Below are 23,275 nucleotides of genomic sequence, written 5' to 3'. Positions count from 1 at the left end.
ACTTTAACTCCAGACTAGACAACATAAAGAAATTCAAACTACAAGTTGACACTGAAAAGCGTTTCCAACACTAATAGTACAAACCCAACTCTTTCAGTCACACAAAAACACACACATTCACTCTAACCCAGTACATAGTCTATCAGTCTTTACGAGGTCTAGAGCACAGCATAATTCCCCAAAAGTTGGAAACAGCCTTTCTAGAAGGCACGCTAAATTATGAAGCCTGAGAGAGGTGCATGTCCAACCATCCCACTACAAACCTTCCCATACTACACGCAATTTAACATAACTTTATAATCCTATAGTCTACTAGACCTAACCCTAGTGTCCTTGAGATCAAAGAGCTGCACATAATTTGCCTCATCCTCCATATAGAGTACCTAAAAATACAAGCAGGTAGTGGTGGAGCTGTAAGTTTATGCCTTGTGATATAGTCTGCAGCATTCAACAGCGTTAATCACTCCAGACTCAATGAGCGCCCACAATACCGTGCGGTCCACAGCAAATCCATAGACTGGATTCAGTCATCTCCAACATATGTCTGTGAATGAATCAAATCAGTGCCTTATCTTTCATGATTCCTACCCCTTCAACCATCCCATGGAATCCCATGGGGTTCTGCAATGTTCACTTTCCTGTTTAATAATTATCTCCCACCAGTGACAACCCTCTTCCAATCACTTACAATTATTAGTCACATTTTTACCACAAACACATCAGAGGCACATAGTACAATTGGATACCCCAAAGTAATCTTAACCTAAAGGAAAACAGGACAAAGGGAACTTTGTAACAACATATCCTTGATATTGCTTGTAGAAAGCGGGCTTTTTCTGTAGTGTGCCAAAATGAGGTACACTATTAAGAATGTCCAGAAAACCTTGTTTGTCTTACAGGGCTTACATTAATAACCCCAAATGCTCTCTTTTGTGGTAGTGTGGACAAGCAGTTTAGGCTGATCAGAGAGTAGTGTAAAGCATTTTTCGTACGTACAGTCAATAAATGAGACACACACTCAAGAAGAAACTCAAGACCAATTTAGAAAAATAAAAGGTATTTTTATATAATTTTTAAAACTAAGAACTTTATAATTGGGTATGTACTTTACACGTTCTCAAATTTCACGGTAGAAAACAGTAGAGAATGACAGCTGTCAGATTTTTAGGCATGAACTGCGAACACGGTAAAGTTATCCTATGGGAGGAAAATTCACTGCATAGGGTCACTTGCATACTACTCACAGAACTGATCTTCTGGACTAAGATGAGTAGGGGCCAAGGTCTAAGAAAGCACCAAGAGTTCAGTTTTACCTGCCCTGGAGTGTCTGGGTGAAGAGGTGCTTTCAGCGGTGGTAGCCTCGGGCGAAATCACACTGTAGTCAATGGGAAAAGTACCAGGTGCAAGAGGCTGCAAGAGGGGACTGAGGGATCAGTCAAGCAGAACCCAAAGGTGGACTCTGCTCTCAAGGGTCTCGGGGACACCATTTGTTGGCTTGGATTCAGGCTGTAGGGCTCGGGTGAAGAGGTGTTTTAGTCAGCAGGTCACTGGTGTAAGAGGCTCTCGTGTTTGGTGTCTTCCTGGAGAAGGGGACAGAACAGGACAGCAGGGCCATTCTCGGTGCTGCCCACTGCGATGCTGCCATGCCTCGTCGGCTTGTAGGTCTTTGTAGGTCTTTGTAGTGTTGGCGTCTGAATTGGAGTACAAACAAGCCTTGGTTGTGTTGCTGGAATAGGAATTTATCTTGATAAAACACAAGAGGCTCTTGGCAAAACAGGAACAGTTGGTTTAATTAAACACTTCGGACAGGGGGCACAGTAACAGAAGCGGGTCTGAGGACTGTCTCAAAGTACAATCGATCTGAACTGATTTTTATACATTACTTTGAATGTCATAAAGTACTACTGCGATCCTTTTTTGGAAAAAGGATGCAGGCCTTGGTTCCTGATGACAATTGCAGGTGAACCTCGCGACCTTGCGTGGACACAATGTGTGCCAGTGAACATTGGTTGGGTTCTTATTTTGTTTAGATCAACTGAGCAGAAATCCCAGTGTTTATGTAAAATGGCAACATTTTCTTCTAGTCCTGAGACACATGGCATCTGACTTTGTGATGTTTTGGGAATGCACGTCCCCTCTGGCCATGTGTGCTGTATTGGGGCCTATTTCACCGGACCATTGTGGTGTTGCTGCGCTTATCTGGGGGTTCTACCTGACTTTCCTGTTTGCGCGTTTGCCTGCCAACTACGTGCCACCCCAAGTGTAACCTGTCAATCAGTAACCTCAGGCTTACGGCGTACAGCCTGCCCGATCACGTATTTCTGAGTCGGGGTTGATGGAGTGTTCATGATGAGGGAATTTGAAAATAGTGATGTGGTTTGTTCTTGCGTGCGGATGCGTCATTTGATTCTATCAATAGTAACATTTGCTGCAAGGGGTCTGGTACCCCGGGTATTGGTGCAGGGTGTCTCCAAACTTGGTGGGGGGATAGATCTAACCCTCTCGGGCACTGTGACCTCTTCCTGGATGGCTGCTGCATCTGTAGACCCAGTGGACAGCAGATCAGTTTCCCGAACATTTGGGTCGGTGCCTGCAGACAAATGGCTCTTCCACTTCAAGGAGATGCCGACGAGTTGGCAAAGTACTGGCAGCCCTCCGAGGCTTTTGGAGGATGCACAGCTGCAGGATGAGTTAGGTCTTCACAAATGTTGAGACAGGAGCAGACAGGCAAGGTTTGGTGCCAAGTCCACACCTAGTCCCCAGTTCTTGCGTTTGATCTGCTTTTCTGGTATCAGAGGGCCACCTAAATACTGAATTTAGGGGTGATAGGGAGAGTGAAGGGTGGTAGCCAATGAACAACTTACCCTGGGGGTCACTACACCCCCTACATGACCACTTCCTGTGAGAAGCGGGCATAACCGTGTCCCTCCCGAGTTCCTAATTCCACCAAAATCAAGATGGTGGAACCCATCTTTCGTGGAGCACATCTGGCAGCCGACTTTAGGGGTTTGATTGGCCTGGTAGTGCAATTCGCCTATGCGCATAGCTAATTTCCTGAATGTCCTGGTGGCAAATGCGCCTCAAGGCAGGAGGTGGCATATAACAGGTCTGGGAGAAACCAGGGTCACATATCGAAGGCAGCAGGGGCTTTGAAACCCCTGGCCTTGATATACTAACTCACTAGCCATCCCAGGAGGAGTGAACATCTTTCTCTGGAGCAGGCATTTTTTCTGGCCTCAGAGAGCATAGGCCGTCACCTGCAGGGGCTTAGACACATGTCTGTAGTGACAGGCTGGACAATACCAGTCGGCCAGCAATCTAAGAGGCTGGCAGGTTTTTAAGGGGCACCTCTAAGGTGCATGTTTTAATAAATCCATTATTGGCATCAGTGTGGATTTATTAACACTTATGTGTTTGATACCAAACACCATACGTTCAGTGAAGCTGTCATGTAGCTGGGGAACTCGTCATGACCAGTGCCCAGTACATATACTTAAGATGACTTACCCATTCACTTGTACAATATAGTAATTGAACTAGCAGCATAGGGGCATATTTTCTCGTGCAGATATGTCCTCACATATGATATAATGCACTCTGCCTCAGGGCTATTTGGCCTGCTGTAGGGGTGACTTACATTTATTGCATGCAGTGTCGGTGAGTATGCACACAGGGTGTGGGCCATGTTGTGTTTTCACACTTGTTTGCACAATTTCACGCAGTCTGCAATGGCAGCCTGCATGAGTTTGGCCCCTGAGTGTGGCACAATACATGCTTTGGTCTTTTGGGGAACCTCTTTAGCACCCATGTCCTAGGTACCACTTACTATGGGACTAACAAAGGTGTTAAAGGTCTTGCCAATTGGGGTACAATTACCTCGTTTTAGGGAAAGAGCACTGGGGACCTGGTTAGCAGGACCCCAGTGCACTTCAGTCAAAATTGCATCAAATACCAAGCAAAAAGTGGGGGTGACCATGTCAAAAAGGGGCACTTTCCTACACTGCTGCATGTCTATGGCCACTTGGTCTCTTCAAGCTCACACTCAATTCAGTACATTACGTGGGCATATGCATGGATTACGGTATATCATCGTCTCCTCCGACTGACCCTACAGTAAAGGTATCCATCTAAGGATATTAAGACAAATATTCCCATACGGGAGTTTTTTTTTCTTTTCAATAATTCTCTAGTGGCGTCATAATTCTCCACTCTCGCAGCTAAAGATGGGAGTTTCCAGAGGGCCCGATGGGCTGTTAAGTTGAATCCCCAAAAAGTGTTCGCTTTTTATTGGCCACGTCTATGGACATTTCCAGCCAAAAGCTCACAAATAACACATAGTAATACCATGGAACAGTTGAGTGATTGGGGAGAGGACTGTCAAATGAGTCTAGTGCAGTGAAGACCAAAAAAGAAAAAATTATAAAAATGGTGAAAAAGGACAGCGAGAGGCAAATAGTTGGGCGAGTGGGACAGATACAAGGAAGAAAGGGCAATTAAGAAGGGTAGTAAAGACAAAATCTGAGTACATAAAATGTTTTCTTTTTTTAAAACAGCAGGTAGAGATAGTGGAAGATGGAAGAAAGAACAAGCATTGGCAATGCCAGCAGGTCTCACATTTGCGAGAGTTAGAGCTATTGGCACTTTAAATGGCAATTTCTTAACAATGTGTTTTGGTTTGGAGAGGATGTATGTGATGTGGAGTGGATTTATGTGGGTTCGATTGGAATTGTTAGTTGTGGAATTGTGTGGTGTGGGGTGGAATTGTGTGGAGTGGAGTGGGTTTGTGGAGTGGAATTATGAGGCATGATGGATAGATAAGAGTCAGAGCTGCACAAAATAGATAGACAGGAAGACAGAGAGGGATGGGGAGTTTGTGCACTAAGTGCTGAATTAACTCCAGAATTACAAGTATCCGTTGGCCCTAGGAGGACTGTAAGTGTGACAGGCCGTTCACCTGCCAGGAGTGGCTCCCCACCACTGACCTAACTGCTGATGCCTTGGTTCTAATGTCTGTGTGAGACGGGTGCTTGCCCTGCTACTGCCATCGATGTCGAGGCACCACAATGACAGGGGTACCAGAACTGATAACATGCTTCCTTTCATCCTCAAAGACATGTTTGACCAATTGACCCACCTTTAGCCCCCTCAATACCATATTTGCTACTGAGAGAAAAGACAACACATATAAGGGAAGCATGCACTGCTGCTGATATACACCTGAAGTCCAATTGGTAACTCTGGTGGTTCTCTTTCCGCGTGCTTGAGGCTTGCTTTGCTGCTCCTAGTGTGGTACAAACTCAGTATGTGGAAAGGAACCTTGTACTGCTGATGCCCATGTGGTGATAAGAGGGATGAGGTACGTGTGATTGAGAGAAATGCTTTCCCAGTTGCAATACTGATGCCTAAGTAAGTGGTACCTGTCGTCCATGGGGGAAAGCTTGCTCCGTTGATGCCCATGTGGTAAGAGGGACAAGGTACATGTGATAGAGAGAGACACTTGCACTAGTGATGCCTATGTAAGAGGCCTCTATTGTTCATGTGAGAACAAGAAAGTATGCACTGCTGATGCAAGTGTTTGTCGCTTACACTACTGATGCCTATGTGGTACCTGTTGAAGAGGTTCACAAGCTGGATCGTTTCAGAAAGTTTGGCTGGTTTTGTAACATCAAAACCTTGCTTTTTGAATTAGGTCTGGGAAACCTTTGGGAAGTAACGGATTCCAGCTTATTGCCCAGCAGAGTGGGTTAAGTCTTATTACTGGAAATGGGTGGCAGAGAGAACTGTCACATATGCAATAGGAGATCGCCTCACAATAGCATTTATGGAGTTTAAGGTGCTTAGTGTGTATGAACCTTATATGGCTTTCATTACTGTTTCGCAAGAGAGGAAGTTATTTATCCAATTTAGATTTGGATGTCTCCCCTTGAACTCTTTTACTGCGTCATGGAACAGGGGCTCTTCAGTCACACTGCCACTGTTGCCACTGTCCATGTTGCTTTGAGATAGAGGAGACGATACAGCATATTCTCTTTGCATGCCCTCTGTATAAAACCCAAGATCTAAATGGTTAGCCCCTGCCTGTAGACAACTAGGAACCCCTAGCCATTTAGAAGCACTACGTTTCCTCAGAACAGATACAAGGCCACTAATAGTATGTGCAGTGGCCAAATTCCTGGGGAGAATGTGGTTTATCAGGAGGCATATGCTAAAAATGAATTAAGCACACTTTCAGATCAAATTTGAATCTTCATTTAGTATATATTCTACTTCCGAAAGTTTGTGTACACATTAATATATACTTCATGCCAAAATTACTCAATATTGCAATATTGTATTCTTGCACGTTATACATTAGCACTGTACATTTACGGCTCCATATTTTTTCTTTTTGTTTTGAGCTTGTCATGGTTTTACTTTGTCGCAGCTATTTTTATCAATCTGTTTTTCGTTTTTAATGGCTTGGTTTTATTATGCTTTGCTTTTTCATAAATAAGGTCATCCATTTTGGCACACAATACATACCATGAAAATCTTTCTCTTATCAATATACTGTATTGTACGCCTATATACTTTGATGGTCATAATGACCGAATAAAGTTTGATGATGATAATGATGGTACCTGTTGTCGATCCAAGGACGCTTGCACTGCTGAGGCAGATGTGGTACATCAGTGTGTGTGTGGTGAGCCTGTGAGATCGGCGCTTGCACTTCTGAGGCAAGCGCTTCTATCGTTAAATCTGGAAGAAGCTTGGCTTTCACCTATGCCTTACAATGCTTTTAAACAAATTACCAACAAAGCTATCAAACAAGCAGTGTTGCAAATGGACAAAGGTTCAGTGGCTGGTAAAAGCCACGCCTGGATCGTGATGCCAACATACAACCAACTGAAACAACAACCTTATTTGCAAGAATGTTTCAGGGATCATTACAAGAGGAAACTAAGTCTTCTGAGGTTGGGTTGTTTCTCGAGCAAAGACCTTACCCCCAAATGGTTACGGACCTGGTCAACTTCAGATTGTCGCCTCTGTGACAAGGGTGAAGAGTCGTTACTGCATTTATTATGTATTTGCCTGGCATTACAAAATCAAAGGAAGATCCTCTTGAAACCACTCCTAAGAAGCACTAGTCAGGACCTGTAGGGCGGTTGTGATAAAATGCCTCAGCGGGTCTTCGATACAACTTTCCTGCAGAACTATAAAATTGCTGGCTTTTGCTGCCCAAGAGCTTGAAAAAAAGGCAGCAATAAAAGATCAACTGGGTCACTTTGTCTCCCCGCGGCTGGTCCTGGACTCACCCTCATTTTCTCAATAGATACTCTCTTCCGCACTCCCCCTGCAAATGCACTTTATCTGAGACAATAGGTAACAAATAGATCAGATTAAATATAAGCCCCTAAGTATATCGTATCCCCTGTCACAACACTCATTTGATGGTCCCCATGTCTTAATGAGATAGTTATCCCCTTACAAAGTGTAAATCCGTTCTTTAAATATTTTTCTTTGTATATTTGTGCAAAGTCGCTAACGACTTGTGTCATTTTATCATTCGTTTTATCATGTCATTTTATGCTGTTTTTATGCGGACTCAAAGATGTTGATGTTTATCACATGGTGGTAAGATCCACCCTTTTATGATTTTTATAATTCAAATAAAGTATTATTATTATCACTTCTGAGTCAGAAGTGGTGCACCCGTGTATGTGGTGTGTTTGTGAGGCAGACACTTACACTACTGATGCACTTGTGGTATCTGTACTTCAAGAAGTTTGAGATACGCTTTTATTGTCTTTTATTGTTTCAATCTAGGAAGCAAGCACAGGATCTGGTCCCAGGACTGTGAGTGTAAGTCGCATGTCGTCTGTCACACTGTACAACACAACCTAAGAAGCCTGTCATCCGCCACAAGGCCAAGTGGCCTGCAAAACGATCTGTGTCAACGAAAACTAGCTTTCTACAGACAGTAAGGGTGTCAATGACTCTAGGGACAGACACTCTCATCTAACGTGAAATGCAGAAAGTGTGAAAGAGAAAGTGGAATGAAAGATGGAAGAAAAATGGAAAGAAGGGTAAAAGAAATAATAGGTGGATGGAAGGGAGAAAGGATGATTTGTGAAAAGACCGTAGGATGGATCATGCATGGATGGAAAGGTGAAAGGATGGATGAGTAGACAGATAGATGTAAAGATGATGGGGACACTTTGAGGGAGGCCTGTTCATGGTCACTTTTCTTGCTCTGTGCCATTAGAGGTATGGTTCCAAGTTGGGAAATTTTACATGTATGGCTACTTCTTTGTTCATGAAACACTGGTCAGGCACAATTTCACTAGACAACATCAGTCCTCCACAATAAGTGCCAAAAGACCAGACTGATAGTAATATTAGGTCTTCAATTCTGAAATAAAAAAAATGGATAACTTGATATACCCCCCACTCTCTCTCTCACTCTTTATACAGCCACACACATTAATATAATACTGTGCATTGGGCAGATCACTCTTCCATAGACATGCAAATTGAATATGTATACACTGCAATCAAATACACTCTCAGAACCAACACGCTATACTAACACACAAAGACTCTTATAGCAGGTGAGCACTGATCAAGTGTGAGACACAGGAACATGCTACACTCAATATTTCTCAGTTAGAAATCATACTGTGAATGGTTATGCAGTATGCATCATAAAAGAAACATTTAGTAACAAAACTCTGTTTACTTTATCATAGTACTTATTCTTTTCTTATCAAAACAAGCATTTAACTGGCCTGCTGAACAAGCATCCAACCATTACAAAGCAGGCTACCGACTTGCTTCTATTCCCATCCCCATGCCCCAAACCAGAAGGAAAACCTAGCTATTTCACCCCTCACCAAGGGAATACATCCCCATTCTCTTCTTCCAAGCAGTAAAATAATGACCCATCTAAAATCTCCCAATACATCAGACAATAAGAGAATGACAGGAGGTGGGGAATATAATAAGGTAAGTAAAATCAGATGAGACGTCTAAAATGGTGGTGGAGGGGGCGGGTGTGGCCAAGATGGCGAGCGGGTAAGACGTGTTCTACATCGCCTCCCTGCTCCCGGGTGCCAGAAGCATCCTCTTTCAGCGAAAAGCAGCCTCTAAAAACCCTGAAGAAGCGGAGATGCACCTCCAGCCTGCCAGCGCTCCGTGATAAGGGGAATAAAAGGCTGGAGGTGGTACACCAGAGCATTTCACGCCGGCAGCACAGAGCGGAGGAAACGGCGGCCAGGGAAGAGCCGGGGGACCCGAAGTGCAGACAGGTGTCCACCAGGAACGGCTGTGTAAGGCAAGGGGCAATGCGGGAGACCGCGGGCAGAGCTAGGTGCTGAGGATTGAGGAGTGGCCGACCAGCTGTAAGTGGAAGGCGGGGGCCTGGTGGGCTGCGCAAAATCCCGGGACGGCGCAGCAGAGGTGCGGCTGAGGGAGGCAGTGGGGCATCGGCCGGACAATCGACCGGCGCAAGGAACCCCGCACATAGCAGACATGCAGCTCCCACAGCCCAAGTACCGCAAGGGAGGAAGAAGGTGTCCCCAGCGGGGCCCGAGAAGTACGGGGCCCGACAGCTATTGCGATAGTGGTGAGGGCCTCCAGGATGCTGTGCCGCCCGGTTGAGCCTCGACCAGACACATCGGCCGGCACTCACAGGCCTGGGAGTTGGAGAGCAGCCCAGGCGGTGTTTTAAAAAGGCATTTATCCCAGCAGGACAGCATTGGCGGTACTGGAGAGGCCTACCTGGACAGTACACAGCGTTCCTAGACCCCCAGGACACAGCGGACCCAGGGTCTGCCGCTGGCGATCAGGGTTCTGCTGAGGCAGCGGAACTGAAGGACGACTTGGCCCGCTGCAATGCGGCTGGATCATAGCTGGCAGCAACGGCCCTGGGAGCACACAACTACGCGAAGGCCCCACCAGCTAGGCCCAACACAGGGGTACCCCTGGGCAGCGGACAAGTGGCACTGTGGGCGGCAGGACGGTTGACGGCGGTGAGCCCTACCTCAGTGATGAATAGGGACCCAGGATTCAGGAGTGGAGTGGGGACTCTAGGGGAGGCAGTGAGCATCATAGGACTATCTCAGAGGCCGGGCAGGTGCGGGCATAGCGCTGAAGGTCCGGCTCAGGGAACCTTACTGCAGGGGGAGGCAGAGCCTTCGTTGTAGGGGGGCTCGGAGAGACATCCTACTCACGACTGCAGTACGCGCCAAAGGGCGGAGAATGGCATCACTGCAACCGGGGGCACTAGTTAAGCCACAGGTCTGGAACTCTCGCGGCCACGTCTGAACTGCCTCGGGGTGTGGAGGAACAAGTGACATGCCCATTCGAAGGGGCAGTGGGACAGCCAGGGATTAGCGTAGCAGCGGCCGGGGGCATACCGGGGCAAAGAGAGACAGCGCAACTCGGCGAACCCACTTGGCCCCACACCGCTCCACCCTTCAAAGGTGCTTGCGGTGCATGTTCTAAGGTGGAGAGCTCCTAGGCACGCGCTGAGATTACGCCTGGTCTGGAGACAAGGTGGGGTAACGCCTCATCCCAAGCACTAGGGTTTCCACTGCTACTATGGTTTTCATGAGGAGGAAGACGGACAGAAAATTGAAACCTAAACCTTTACTACCTAGCAATGAAGAAGTCAAATCCTCACCCATGAAACAACTCCATGTCGACACGGTGAGTCCAGAGGCCCCGATCACCCGCTCCTTTTCGGAGACCCTCTTCAACTCCTTAAGAGAGGACTTCCTCACGCTCAAAAGTGAGGTGGCAGGAGAGATGAAAGAGATCTGAAGGGTCGTTGATGCGATAGGAGAAAGAGTGGCCCGATAGAGGACCCAGAACAGAGCAGAGACGAGGAGGTAACAATGCTTCAGCAAGAGGTACTCCGTCTCCGGGAGCAAAACATAGATTTGCAGGCCCACACGGAGGATCTCGAAAACTGCTCCCGGCAGAACAACATTTGATTGAAAGGAGTGCCTTCGGATGCAGAGGGGGAGGATATTACCCACTACTTTCAAGAGCTGTTTCGAGACATCCTAGGAGCTGCACCAGACATGGAGATCTGTATTGATCGAGTACATAGAGTGGGTCTGAGGCGAAGGGCCCGGCGCCACCACTGGACATTCTGGCTTTTTTACCAGACTATCCCCTTAAAGAACGTATTTTGCCGGAGGCAGGGCAAAGCATCCTTTCAAGTATAAGGGTCACTCCATAGCTCTCTACCAGGAATATGCCGCACTCAGGCTCAAGCATTACTATTACATTGGGGGGAACAAAACGGGGCACGTGCTGGCTAGTAAGTTACGAGCCGGCACCCAGCAAACAACTGTGCAATACATCCAGTCGTCCTCGGAGAAACTAGAGGGAAGCGATGCAGAGATCGCAAAGGCCTTCCAGGCATTTTACGCTGAGCTTTACCGCAAAGACACCCCGCCTTGATCTCGCATTACCACTTACCTACAGGATACACGCACAACAGCACTCTACCCAGGGCATGCTGAAGCTCTAGTGGCTCCTATACAGGTTTCTCTGAGGGGTTTTATAAGTCTTTCTGCCAAGTCCTAGCTCCCATTTGGACACAGCTTTTTAATTCTTTTTCGGGGCCTGGGACGATCCCCCTGGAGATGCTGGCGGCCTCTATTGTAGTACTGCCGAAACCAGGGAAAGATAAAATATTTTGCGGCTCCTACCGTCGGTGTCACTTTTGAACGTGGATTTAAAGCTTTTTACCGAAGTGCTAGCGGCGCGTCTAGGTCCCCTCATGCTGGGTATCATCGAACCAGATCAATCCGGCTTCAACCCTAATAGACAAAGCAGTGACAATACCAAACGCATATTACACCTGATCGACAAAGCTCATCGCACCAATATGAATGCTCTCCTGCTGTCGGTAGATGCAGAGAAGGCATTTGATCGGGTGGACTGGGATTTTTTAAATCACACCTTGGTGCATTTTGGCTTGGGGTACAGGTTCAGGACTTGGGTGTTGAGTTGTTATGCCGCACCCACGGGACCATCAGAGTCAACGGGGTCTCATACAGCCCCTTCGAGATACAGAGAGGGACCCGGCAGGGGTGTCCGCTGTCGCCACTCCTGTTTGCGTTGTACGTCGAGCCGCTGGCTCAGAGGATCAGAGATAACCCTAACATATTGGGTATCCCGTTTGGCAGGGAGAGACACACGATCAGCCTTTGCGTGGAAAAACATCATCGCCTCCCTCAAAGCGCCGGAACGCTCAGTCCCAGCTTTTTTATGGGAGCTAGAGGCCTTTGGCCAGGTTTCGTGATTCCGAGTCTACGTCGGGAAATCGAGGATTCTCTGGTTGCATCAAAGGGGGACTCTCAGCACGCCGGGAAGGGACACTTATGCAGGGATCCCAGTTAGGACTTCTATCCCTTACATCGGAATTGAATTGGCCTCATCCGTTTCACAAACGGTTAAACTAAATTATTCCACGTTAACCACTCAGCTCACTAAGGAGCTACAGCAATGGAAACACCATCCCTTGTCTCTGTTGGGAAGGGTGGCAGCGGTTAAAATGTCACTCCTTCCTAAAGTATTATACCTCTTCCAGACCCTTACGCTATGGCCCCCGCCGGGTATTCTTCACAAAATACAACAAGGGCTATTACAGTTTGTCTGGGCTGGGGCACGACCTGGGATGAGAAGGGAGTTGGCCTACCTTCGTCTTGAAGAGGGAGACTTAGGGATCACGTGTATACTGGAATACTTTAGAGCAGCGCAAGTCCGATACTTTGTGGAATGGAACAGGTCGGAATCCGAGAAGAGTTGGCTGTTCCAGGACAGAGCGTCAGCAAAACTTTCCCTCTGGAAGGTCCCTTACGTTAAGAGTGCATAACGGCCCTGAAATCTGCGGGGATAGTCATTCACTCACACACAATTTAGGGTGTGGGACGGGGTGGCCACAAAGAAAGGGCTGACTTCTTTCCCCTCGCCCATGGCCCCTCTCTTGGAGAACAAGGATTTTACACCAGGGCTGGATGAACAAGCGCTTCCAGGGTAGCGGGGCACTGCGTTTTAGTCGGCAGGACACCTCTTTGATCTCGATGGGATTCTTTCCTTCCCTGACCTTAGAGTGGAATATGGCCTTCCTGAATCGGAACGATTCCACTATTTGCAAATCCTGCACTGGCTTCTCCAAACAAAGGTGCGACCAAAGGTGAGCGGGAAACTTACAAAATATGAAAAGTGGCTATTGACAAAGACTACGGATAGGAAAATGATCTCTGAATTGTATGACATGATAGGCCCCCAAATACCTGAGGTATCCACGGCTAGTCAGAAAAGATGGGCGAAGGACTTGGAAAGGGAACTCAATCCGAAAGAATGGAGGGATATTTACTAGTGGGCCACTCGTACGGCACGTAACACATCCAGCAAGGAGACCGCAGTTGAAATAGTTATGTATTGATACCCGACACCTGTTCGCCTCAATAAGGGGAATCCGGACTGTAGTCTGACCTGCTGGAGGGGATGTGGGGAAGAGGGCACGCTGGTGCATTTGCTATGGGAGTGTAGGGAATTAGAAGAGTGCTGGCGGGCGATCCTAGACGATGTAGATAAGCAGTTCGAGACACAACGGGGAGGCAAATGGGATTAGTACTAGGGGTGGCGTTTCAAAACATCTTATCGCACTGGGGCACACCATTGAGGCCGTCATACTTAGGGTGGCTACATAGGTTGTGGTACATTTTAGGGATGGAAAGGATACAGGCCTCTCTCACTAATACCACAGCCACCTATACTGACATTTGGCAGCCGATTCTCTCTTTGCTAGCCACCGAAATGAATGAAATCACCTGTCCGTGGTACCCCTGGCTCCTCTGCCTTACATCTCGGGATACACAGGCACAAACCTCATGAGTAGCACCTCCGCCATTGCCCGATCTCTTGCACTACCTCAAATAGGCTGTAAGCACGCCAGTTCGTGGGTGGGAAGGGGGGGGATTGTGTTCCTGGTTTCTTCTCTGTTTTTGTTCTTTCTCTAGTTGGCATTGCTGTATAGCAAGGTTAGTATGGTAATGGAACATACAGGGACTTCCTGGATTACTGAGTAGCTGGTGACGAAAATGGACTGCACAATGCCCATATACCATCAGTCGGTAGCTAATTGTATGGCCTAACCATGGCATGGATGACGAGGGGCTGTTTCATTATTGAGATGTATGTTCTTTTATGGAAACAGAATGTCAATAAAAACAAAGTTAAACCTAAAATGGTGGTGAAGGTGAATGTGTAAAAGGAGATCTCCTCTGCAGAATTTGTGCAAAAGATAGTCCAAAATAAAACAAAAGAAAATCATTTACCATAGAAATATAAACAATTAAGTGCACTCACTTGCAAAACATTATAATGCAATTTAAATATGGTGTAGAAAAACAAACATAATTAAAACAAAAATAAACATACACTGGGAATGCCAACAACCCTGGCTTGTGTGTCTAATGTATGCCTGTAATGCACATAGTGTGTCACCATTATTATATGCATGTGAAACTGTGAAATAGAAAATGTGTATAAGAACTACTTTCTCTGAAATGATACATGTACATGCACACATCCACCCGCTAACCTCTATGAAAAACACACAATCCCAAAGTAAACACACAGTACCATGATTGGCAGTGCCATCACTAACTCACAACCAACCAGCAAATAAGACATACCAGTCCTCACAGCCAGACCTTAGGTGGGCCAAGATAATGTTAAGATAATGGTAGACAGTTATCTAATAAATATCAAGAACCACTAGAGGCATCAGTACTGGTATCTTTGGGAAGTGAAAAGGTCTTAATATGCTAATATTGTCTGCTGTAAAGGTAACACCCTATGAAGAGGACAGAACTTGAGATTATAACCAATCAAGAAGAAAACAAAATGCCCTCAGTACGTATAAGGTGACTAGAGAGGCCCTTGATACAGACCCCATGAGAGGTGCCTGTATTTTCCATGTCTATCACGTACTGCATTAATACTGCACCCTATGATAACATTTTCAGGCTTGGAAACAGGGAAGGAGAATAAAAAAGGGGAAAGGTGACTTGGCCCATATAAAAGAGTCTGTGGTTAGCATTGGCCGCAGCCGTAGCTAAGCATAACATAGCAGATTGGGAAGCAGCTTTAGACTGCTTGCTGGCAAGCTGAATACAATCTATCTAAGCAGGGGGTGTCCACAAAAATTTGAAAAGGTATGGGGGATTTGGCAGGCCTATCAGGGTTTATATGAAAGGATATTTAGTTATGAGAAGAGATTGTTATAAAATTGTTATGATGATTCCGTCAAGTGATAGTTGATCTGACCATTTTACTTATGATTCGTGGATTGACAAACCACTGTAGATGTGTCTTCTATGTATTGTTTCCTGATGGTCAGGATGAGGTGGATGGAAACTTAAGAGTTTTTCTTTTGAAATGTACATTATTGCGCTTATACTTTTTCATCGTCCATTTTACAATCCTAAACCTTTGGTGCCTTCAATACATGTCAAGGTTCTCCCCAGCTTAAAACAGTTACATATTAAGTAATTTCAATGATAAAAAGGATTGACAGTGACTGGGGCCCCTGCATCAATTCGTTTTACATCACATTTTGCCCACCAGTCCTGTAGTGTAAGACAGACAATTCCACACAACGGGACAGGTCATGAGGCTCAGTAGATACGCTATATGGTTAGCAACAAAGAACAAATTAAAGCAAACATAAAAGCCCAGTGAGCAATACCAGATTGACAATAATATCATAGATGTCAAAAAGAAGTAGAAGACTATAACTTGGCCCCTCATAAGGCCTGGGATCCACGTGTTGTCAGTTAGTGTTTTCGCAGCCCACAGTTTGAATTACGTACCCTTCATCATCCAACAGCAGTATATCATCCAGGATTGCTGCTGAGGCTTCAATCCAATCACACTTCCTCATTCTCTATCCATCTCCTGCTTCAGTGAAGTGCTCTCACAGCTGGCCCATTTAACAAATTCAGACCTCCAGCTGTGCATGTTAGGTCCTCCAGGGGCATTCAAGCTCATCGCCAATTGGCGCCTCACCATGAACAAAGTAAAATCTGCACATTTGGATGTGACTGCATTGGCCTTAGTTCTTGGGAACCAACCCAGCAAGCAAACCCACGGTGATTTTGCAATGGGTCTGTCAGGCGCCACTATGATACATTGGCCTACTGTGTCCCAGTAAGGTTCCATACATGCATCTAGTTCCCCGCATCTGGGCCACCTTACCTGCACTCCAGGAAACATAAGGTTCACTCGTTTGGGCATGATATACACACTGTGTAAGTAGTAGTACTGTATCAACTTTAAGTGTGCATTGCGCAACACCGTTGGGTTGCTCAAGAATCCTGGCCCAGTTTGCGTCCCCGACAGGTGAGCCCATGTTTGCTGGCCAACGCTTGCACAAAGATTTTAGTTTCCCTTTCGATTGTTCCAATAATGCCTGATATAAGAGGGGTGTTGCATGCCTGCACCTGCCAGTCTCACAAATACTCTGAAGGCACACATGCAATGGCGGTTCACCAGCACCAGGCAACCACCACTCACGCACAGTGGCCACCACCGCCACATATAGCAGATGCGGCATGTTGAAAACTCATGAAGCTCCATCAGGGTCACACATTTCACAACTGAATCATCCGCTTAGAGGTCCCCAACTAATGTAATGGCGAGTGCCACCCAGTCAAGGAGAACACTCCAGTTGCAGAATGGTCAACAGTGCAGTGAGCAGGAGTCCTCAAGCATAAGGTGCTCGTGTACACGTGTCTTGCAAAGCATATACCGGAGAGCAGTAATTAAAATCCCCTCATTCTGAGGTCGGGCATTTTAGAGGGGACCAATAGTAAGCTCCCTAAATTATCCTTGAAGGGGGGCCTCAGCGGTATCACCCTCTGGGCACCCCACCTATAATCGCGCAATTGTGCCGATGGATGGAAATTAAGGATTGACCAAGACAGAACATATTACCCAGCCAATTGTAAATCTGCTATTTGGCGCTCTGCCCTTTAAGGAATTATGTCTGCTACCCTAAACACATACTAGTTTGTGAAGGAGGTGAGATTCTTCATGATCCTCAATTCTGGTCAGGTTGGTGAAAAAGTTCCTAAAATCTGTCTATAACACACTTGATTTTCCTGGCTGATGTGAAACCTGTGTAACTGTTTTCTGTTTGATCTTGAATTATCCCCTTTAATGACAGTAATGAAAAGGAAATAACATACGACAGAAAAAGGTAGGGAATATTGTGACTCACCATAGTAGGACTTGTTAGCATTTCCCTTCTTCTCCCGTAACACTAGTCTGAGATATGATAAGCCCTGGGTTTTGTTCTTGCCTCCACATTGCAAACAAAGGATCTTGGGGTTTCTCGACCATCTTTTATTCTGATTTAGTCCATATGTGTGAAGCAACTTGTCTGGTTCTTAAATTCGATCTTTTTGTATGCAGTTTGCGCTGAAAGTTAAAGCCGCTATGCTAACTTCTATTATCTGTGTCCCTGAACCCCACAGTTGACCTGAACCGAAGAAGAGCAAAAAAGTGAGAAAGACTCAAGCAAAAAATCTTGTGGAAATTATGCTGGCTCTAGACTTCCCTGTAGGTTCTGGTTCTTTGGACCCGACCATATATCAGACAGAAGGCCACTGATGTAGCTCAGAATATGTCAATTTATCTCCACCCTAGACAGTATGTCTTATAGGATTGCTGTGTAATCCAATATCTGAGGAATTACCTTTTTATGACAACCCTGCTCATTTCTCACTTCACCAACCTATCCAGCATCATGTGACTGTAAAGCTCAGTAATTCAACCCCATTGATTTAAGTAGGTCAAATGTGGTGCAGTATTTTGGGAACGTCACTGTTTCTCATACAATGAGAAATGAATGTGAAGAGAGCAGTCTCCATGAGGTAAGATTGAATTGTTTATTAGAGCAATTTTAGAAACAAAATGGTTCTCTTAGTCTAGGTCTATTCACACCTCCTTGATCATTATTGTGTGCTTCCCAGAATACTGACTTATTATATTATACTTTTAGCATTTCAGGGTTTTATTGAATGAGGAATAAGCCAAAAATGTAAACATTTTGTTTTGGTCTTGCCAACACTGATTGCTTAACTGATGAAATTGGTGATACAGAAAATATACTGTGGATTCAATTAAGGCTGGGTTTGTCCTTCCCCAAGAGAAATTGGCCGCCCATTTAGATTCAGCTAAGAAGTATTTACCCAAGATCATTGGTACAACCACCTATTTTGGATACTGATCATCTACAAACTTCACTGCCTTTCAACCCCTCATGCAGTCAAAGCCCCTCATCAGTTGATACAAGTATGGTGTTTTGTGGGCAAATTGACCTGACCGAACTTTAATGCAATAAGCTCTTAGTCTCATTATAACCCTTAAAGAGTATTTTATATTCTTATAAATATTGAACACCTAACCAAAGTGAACCCCTTCAGGGCAATTTCCTTTGTGCTCTGGGTAAGACTGAATAATTGACAGTGTCCTCAGTCCTCCTAAAGAGGGAACGAGTTCTTTCGCCCTCTTCATCTGTGGCCTCCTTTGTAATAAAATAAAGAATACAAAACTGTGTATGTTTTCCCTGGATGAGGTTCAGATCATGGACTTAGTTCATAAAACTGGTAACCTTGAATGTAAATACATTTAGTATGGAGCAAGCACCACCCAAAAACGTTGTGATAAAGGGAAATTCTTTTCTAGAAGAAAAGCAGCAACATTATGTGCCCTTTGACAATGTAGTACAGAATTGTGATTCTATACATTATTTATTGCACAACAGTTACACTAGGGCAGTTAAGCTTCACACTGTTGCAGACACAAGTGAGAGCATGAAAATACCTGCGAAATATTGCACTTTTATTTAATGCATAGGAATGAAGAACTTACTTCCGCAACCAATGGTCATCAGGAGCAAAGCGTCGTCGACAGTCTCTTTCATAAAGGACCATCAACCAGCCATGGACAGAATGAAACAGCTCTTGCGTCTCTGCTTTTGCATTTTCTACAAGCAAAATGAAAGGTGTTTACTCAGGATGTGGATGCAGATATGAATTGTTCAGGTAGTCACCTTAAATCTTGTGATGGCTTGGATACAACCGTTGCCCTACAAATATACCTCTAACCTGTGTCATTAAAACGTGGGGGTGGGAAGGCACTTCTCTAACAAGGTTATCTTTGTCACAATAAAGAACACCCAAGGTCAGCTGAATAGAGATGTACCTTTCAGGATTTGACAACCAGAAATAGTCAAGGTCATTATTTAAATCAATGTAATATTTCCTGTCTAGGGGTGATCACTGCCTCAATTTTTACAACATTTCTGCACAATAGCGAGAAGCTGAAATTCCTGGTAGAAAAATACAGAAGCCAGTAGCTCCTTGGCTTGAGCTGTACAATGGGTAAGCATCTTCTCCAGATGAAACAAAACTATCAGGGAATTGTCAGATGAAGGTTTATACCTGATTGAATATGCTTTGATTTGTTGGACAAGTTTGTCTGTGACAAGAATTTAATTCTTTAAATATATTTTAACATTTTCTGCATTAATGGACAGACACCATGCCATAGCTCATGACCGGTGAATGTTCATTCAACTACAGATTTCTACACATAGTCAAAAAACTTACTGTGGAATACCGCAATAGGCACATAAGCTATTTGTTTCCAACACACAGTAAAACAGTATATACCAATAAGATACTAAAACAGTCTTGACTTTGGTTTATGGTTCATTTTAATGCATTCATTCAGTAAAAACTTACCTAGAATTCCATCCCAGATCATTTTAAATACAAAGGAATTCAAAAAAGAGGAGATTGTGACAAGTTCTTCAAGTTTGAAGGAGATCTGTTCTTCATAGACCTCTATGTCATCAAGAATCCTAAAAGACAAAGGTTAACTGGTGTTATGCTTAATGGTGTATCTTAAAGTCCCTCACCAGAAGAGTAATCTTTTCATCGAGGCCTTAAATCCGAAGGCATATGACTATGTTCTATTACAGCCTTTACTGTCAAACAGGTTTAGTTTGTCAGATAAACGGAAGCTATGGATGTTATTAAGAACTACAAGTTGAATGCTGTACAGAGAACGTGTTTTGCTTGTAAGAATGGTCATCTGTCCTCTTACCATTGTATTTTATTTGCTCTGCAGCCTCGCAGCCACTCACTGTACTATCACAACTGTTTAATAAAAAGAGAATTAAAAAAAAACCTACAAGTTGAAGTAAACAGCTCTACGAAACTTCAAAGTGAAGGTGACATCAAACGAAAAAGTAACACAAGGCAAGGAAGTTGACTTCTCAAACTATTATTTGGGATGGTAACAACAATGCATGCATCCGTTAAATATAAAGTTATAATTACAAACGTCTTTGGGGGCTTTACCCAACATAGAGGAATTTAGAACAGTTTACATATTCTGACAAAGAATCGTTCAAACCTCTGTGAATAGGGGCATATATTTGTTCTCAAGCTTACCAATCCAGAATGTTAGATTTTGCTGGAAAACGAAAAGGTGTTCTACAATTTTCAAGAAACGCTCCTTTTCAGGTGAAGCTCTCCAGCAGTAGTAATATTTTTGATGGCAGTTTTATCAAAAGAAAAGCTAAAGGTTTCTGCACTATGACATACGCCAAACAGTAATAGCACCAATTTTTATGCACAAGGGGAGATTTGATTAAAAAATCCACACTGTTCTTACTATTACATCATGACAATTTAGCAAGTATTTTTCAATTTTCCATAAAGATGCTAGGGCTTCATGGAGAAGCCACTGCAGGTTACTTTCCGGCTGAAGCACTGCTCTTAGTGAAAATGTGTTGTCTGACTAGTTTAACTGATATTAGTAAAGCTAAGCAGTATTTTGTAGAAAATGCAAACTACCTTTCTCAAGAGTTCTGGGCTCAAGAGGGGATCAAAGGAACTGTGTACAGAGTCCCAATTCCACCACTCGGGGCAACCCCACTTTTTATTGCCATATTAAAGTACTGCTATCAGCAGAAAGGCCTAGTTTTTGACACTCAATACATGTATTTGAAACAAAGGAAAATGTCAGTTAGCATTATTAGCATTCTACTCCTTTTCCTTCAGATGACAATGATGGGACATTTTTAAGGCATAAGGAAGGGCACCTTGAACAAGGGGCTGGAACAGTGACAGGCTAAGGTCATGCTGGACAGCTGGGCTTCTGCAGTGATGTGTCACATCACTAGACTGAAGCCTCAGCCTGTAACTCCGAGTGTGTTGCAAAGGAGTAGCATTCATTTTTTGTTGGTGTTTTTTGTTGTACCGCCATGACGTCTGGTAGCTACTTCAGTGCATGTAAAGAGTATGAAAAGATAACAGACAACTGAGGTGTGGACCTAAAGTTGCTGAGATTTTTATTTAAGTTGTCTATCTAGTATCCATGCAATCAAATTAATAATTGCTAAAGGGAGAGAATTTTGCATCACCTACTGTTGCCAAATACTATGAGGTTTTAATGATGATACCCATGCCTCACTGAAACTAGACTAAGGGGCCGACTCAGGTTGGGGAGTCCGACAAACCAATTACGATGGTTCCGAACAACGTCCAGTCGAACTCCCAATGAGTTCAATGGAAGCCTGTTTTCAGACTGACAACACAGGCTCCCATTGAAAACAAGCATTTGCAATGCAATAGGTCTCGCATTAGGAAAGTTTGAGCGATTGGACAATTTTTTTATTTACGTGTTGGTTTTGAAAATAGTGAAATTAATAGCTTTGTCATTTACAATGCCAATAGTTATAACTTTCGCAAATGTGACACCTATAGCATTTGAAATGCAATATGTGTTGTATTTAAGTGACTTAGATGTATTGATATTACAAATAACAATGGCTTTTATTTTTTAAATAATTAATACTTAAAAGTTATTATAATTTATAATGGTAATAGCTTAAACTTTTGTAAATAACTTTTGTGAAGATTATGTTCAGTGAATTTTATTGTGACGAAAATACAAGAACAGAAGTGAAATATTAACATCTTTTTTTGACATTTGTAATAAAGCTTGAAACATTGAGAGAACATATTTGAACCAGTTGTTGTTGAATGGTTGTACAGATTGATGCTGTGGTGGCGCTGAGTGATGCTGTGGCGTTCAGTGATGCGGTGGTAGAGCATAGTGATGTTGTGGTGCCCCGGAGTGATGTCGTGGTGGTGCCTGTAGGAGAGTAGGGTCTGCAATCCTATGATCACCCGGACTTTTTGCTTTTGTTTCACTGGTTTACGACTTTCTCGGGCTGTGGGCCTGCTAATCAGACCCACAGCCTAGCTGTTCTCTAAATTGATGCGTGTACCTTAGGTGCATTACCCAATTGGAACTGGGCCACCCTGTAACTCAGGGCATCGGTGTACCCAGGGCCTACACGGGGCTGAAGCATGTATTATGCCACCCCTGGATGGCCATCTAAATCTGACTCAACTGGCTGCACGACAGCTGGGGCAACGTAGCGTACCCGCTCGTTGCTTTAGGTATAGTAGCCCTATATCTAACCATACAATGGACACCCGAGTTCCTATCAGACACTCCTATGGCAGGCCTTGACAATCCTGAAGGCAGAGTGCTTGGAATCGTGTGAATTGGGTTCTGGCCCGAGCCGAGCCCGGTTGCAGCTTGCGGAACCAAGACCCAATGGCTGTTCCATGATAACGCGTACCATATCGGTAACTTCGGTATTGCGTTATCAAGACATGTCGAGTAAGGTGTCATACGAATCAGGATGCTACCCCCTCACCAATTCTGGCGACGAGGTTAGCATTCCGCCCTTCTAGAGGGACACGACATGTATGTAACTGTGAACCGCGGTTAAAGTTAACTAAAGCCTCAGCTCCACAAAATGGATGCTGCCACCACAGACACGAGTCTGACCTCCTGCTGCTGGGAGTCCTTCCAAGCGAGGAGAGCTTGGACAAAGGGTTTCCTGTCAAGGGCGGTGTTCGCACCGTCCCAGACAGGGTTTGTGTATTCTGGGTAGGTAGGGCTTTGCGAGAAGGTGACTGCGGAGTGGCACCCCGGTGCTCATTACGCATCTGCCGGTCAGAACCAGTTCCAGGGGCGCCAGCCCCTGACCTTGGGACGGTCCGGCAGGGGAGAGGGGTGTAACTACCCCCCTTCCTGGTCCCACCCTTAGGGCAGGACCTAGTCATGTACCCACCCCTTTCTTTAGGATAAAGGCCGGAGCGGGGACCCTTCCGAA

The 23,275-nt window shown here is 44.8% G+C and overlaps 1 protein-coding gene across 3 annotated transcripts in view; it reads right to left on the bottom strand.

Moving 5' to 3' along the window:
• UBE3B (ubiquitin protein ligase E3B) overlaps positions 1-23,275 on the bottom strand; it is a 452,538-nt gene that overhangs the window by 261,019 nt on the left and 168,244 nt on the right. For all 3 annotated transcript variants that reach the window (XM_086943106.1, XM_086943107.1, XM_086943108.1), the window contains 2 exons: positions 19,818-19,936; positions 18,943-19,057 (listed from right to left, as the gene is read on the bottom strand). In XM_086943106.1, coding sequence (XP_086799232.1) covers positions 18,943-19,057; positions 19,818-19,936 — 234 coding nt within the window. The remainder of the gene's footprint in view (positions 1-18,942; positions 19,058-19,817; positions 19,937-23,275) is intronic.

Source organism: Lissotriton vulgaris, chromosome 11, assembly GCF_964263255.1.
Source record: "Lissotriton vulgaris chromosome 11, aLisVul1.2, whole genome shotgun sequence".
Classification (NCBI taxonomy): domain Eukaryota; kingdom Metazoa; phylum Chordata; class Amphibia; order Caudata; family Salamandridae; genus Lissotriton; species Lissotriton vulgaris.
This window is presented reverse-complemented; position numbering and strand designations above follow the sequence as displayed.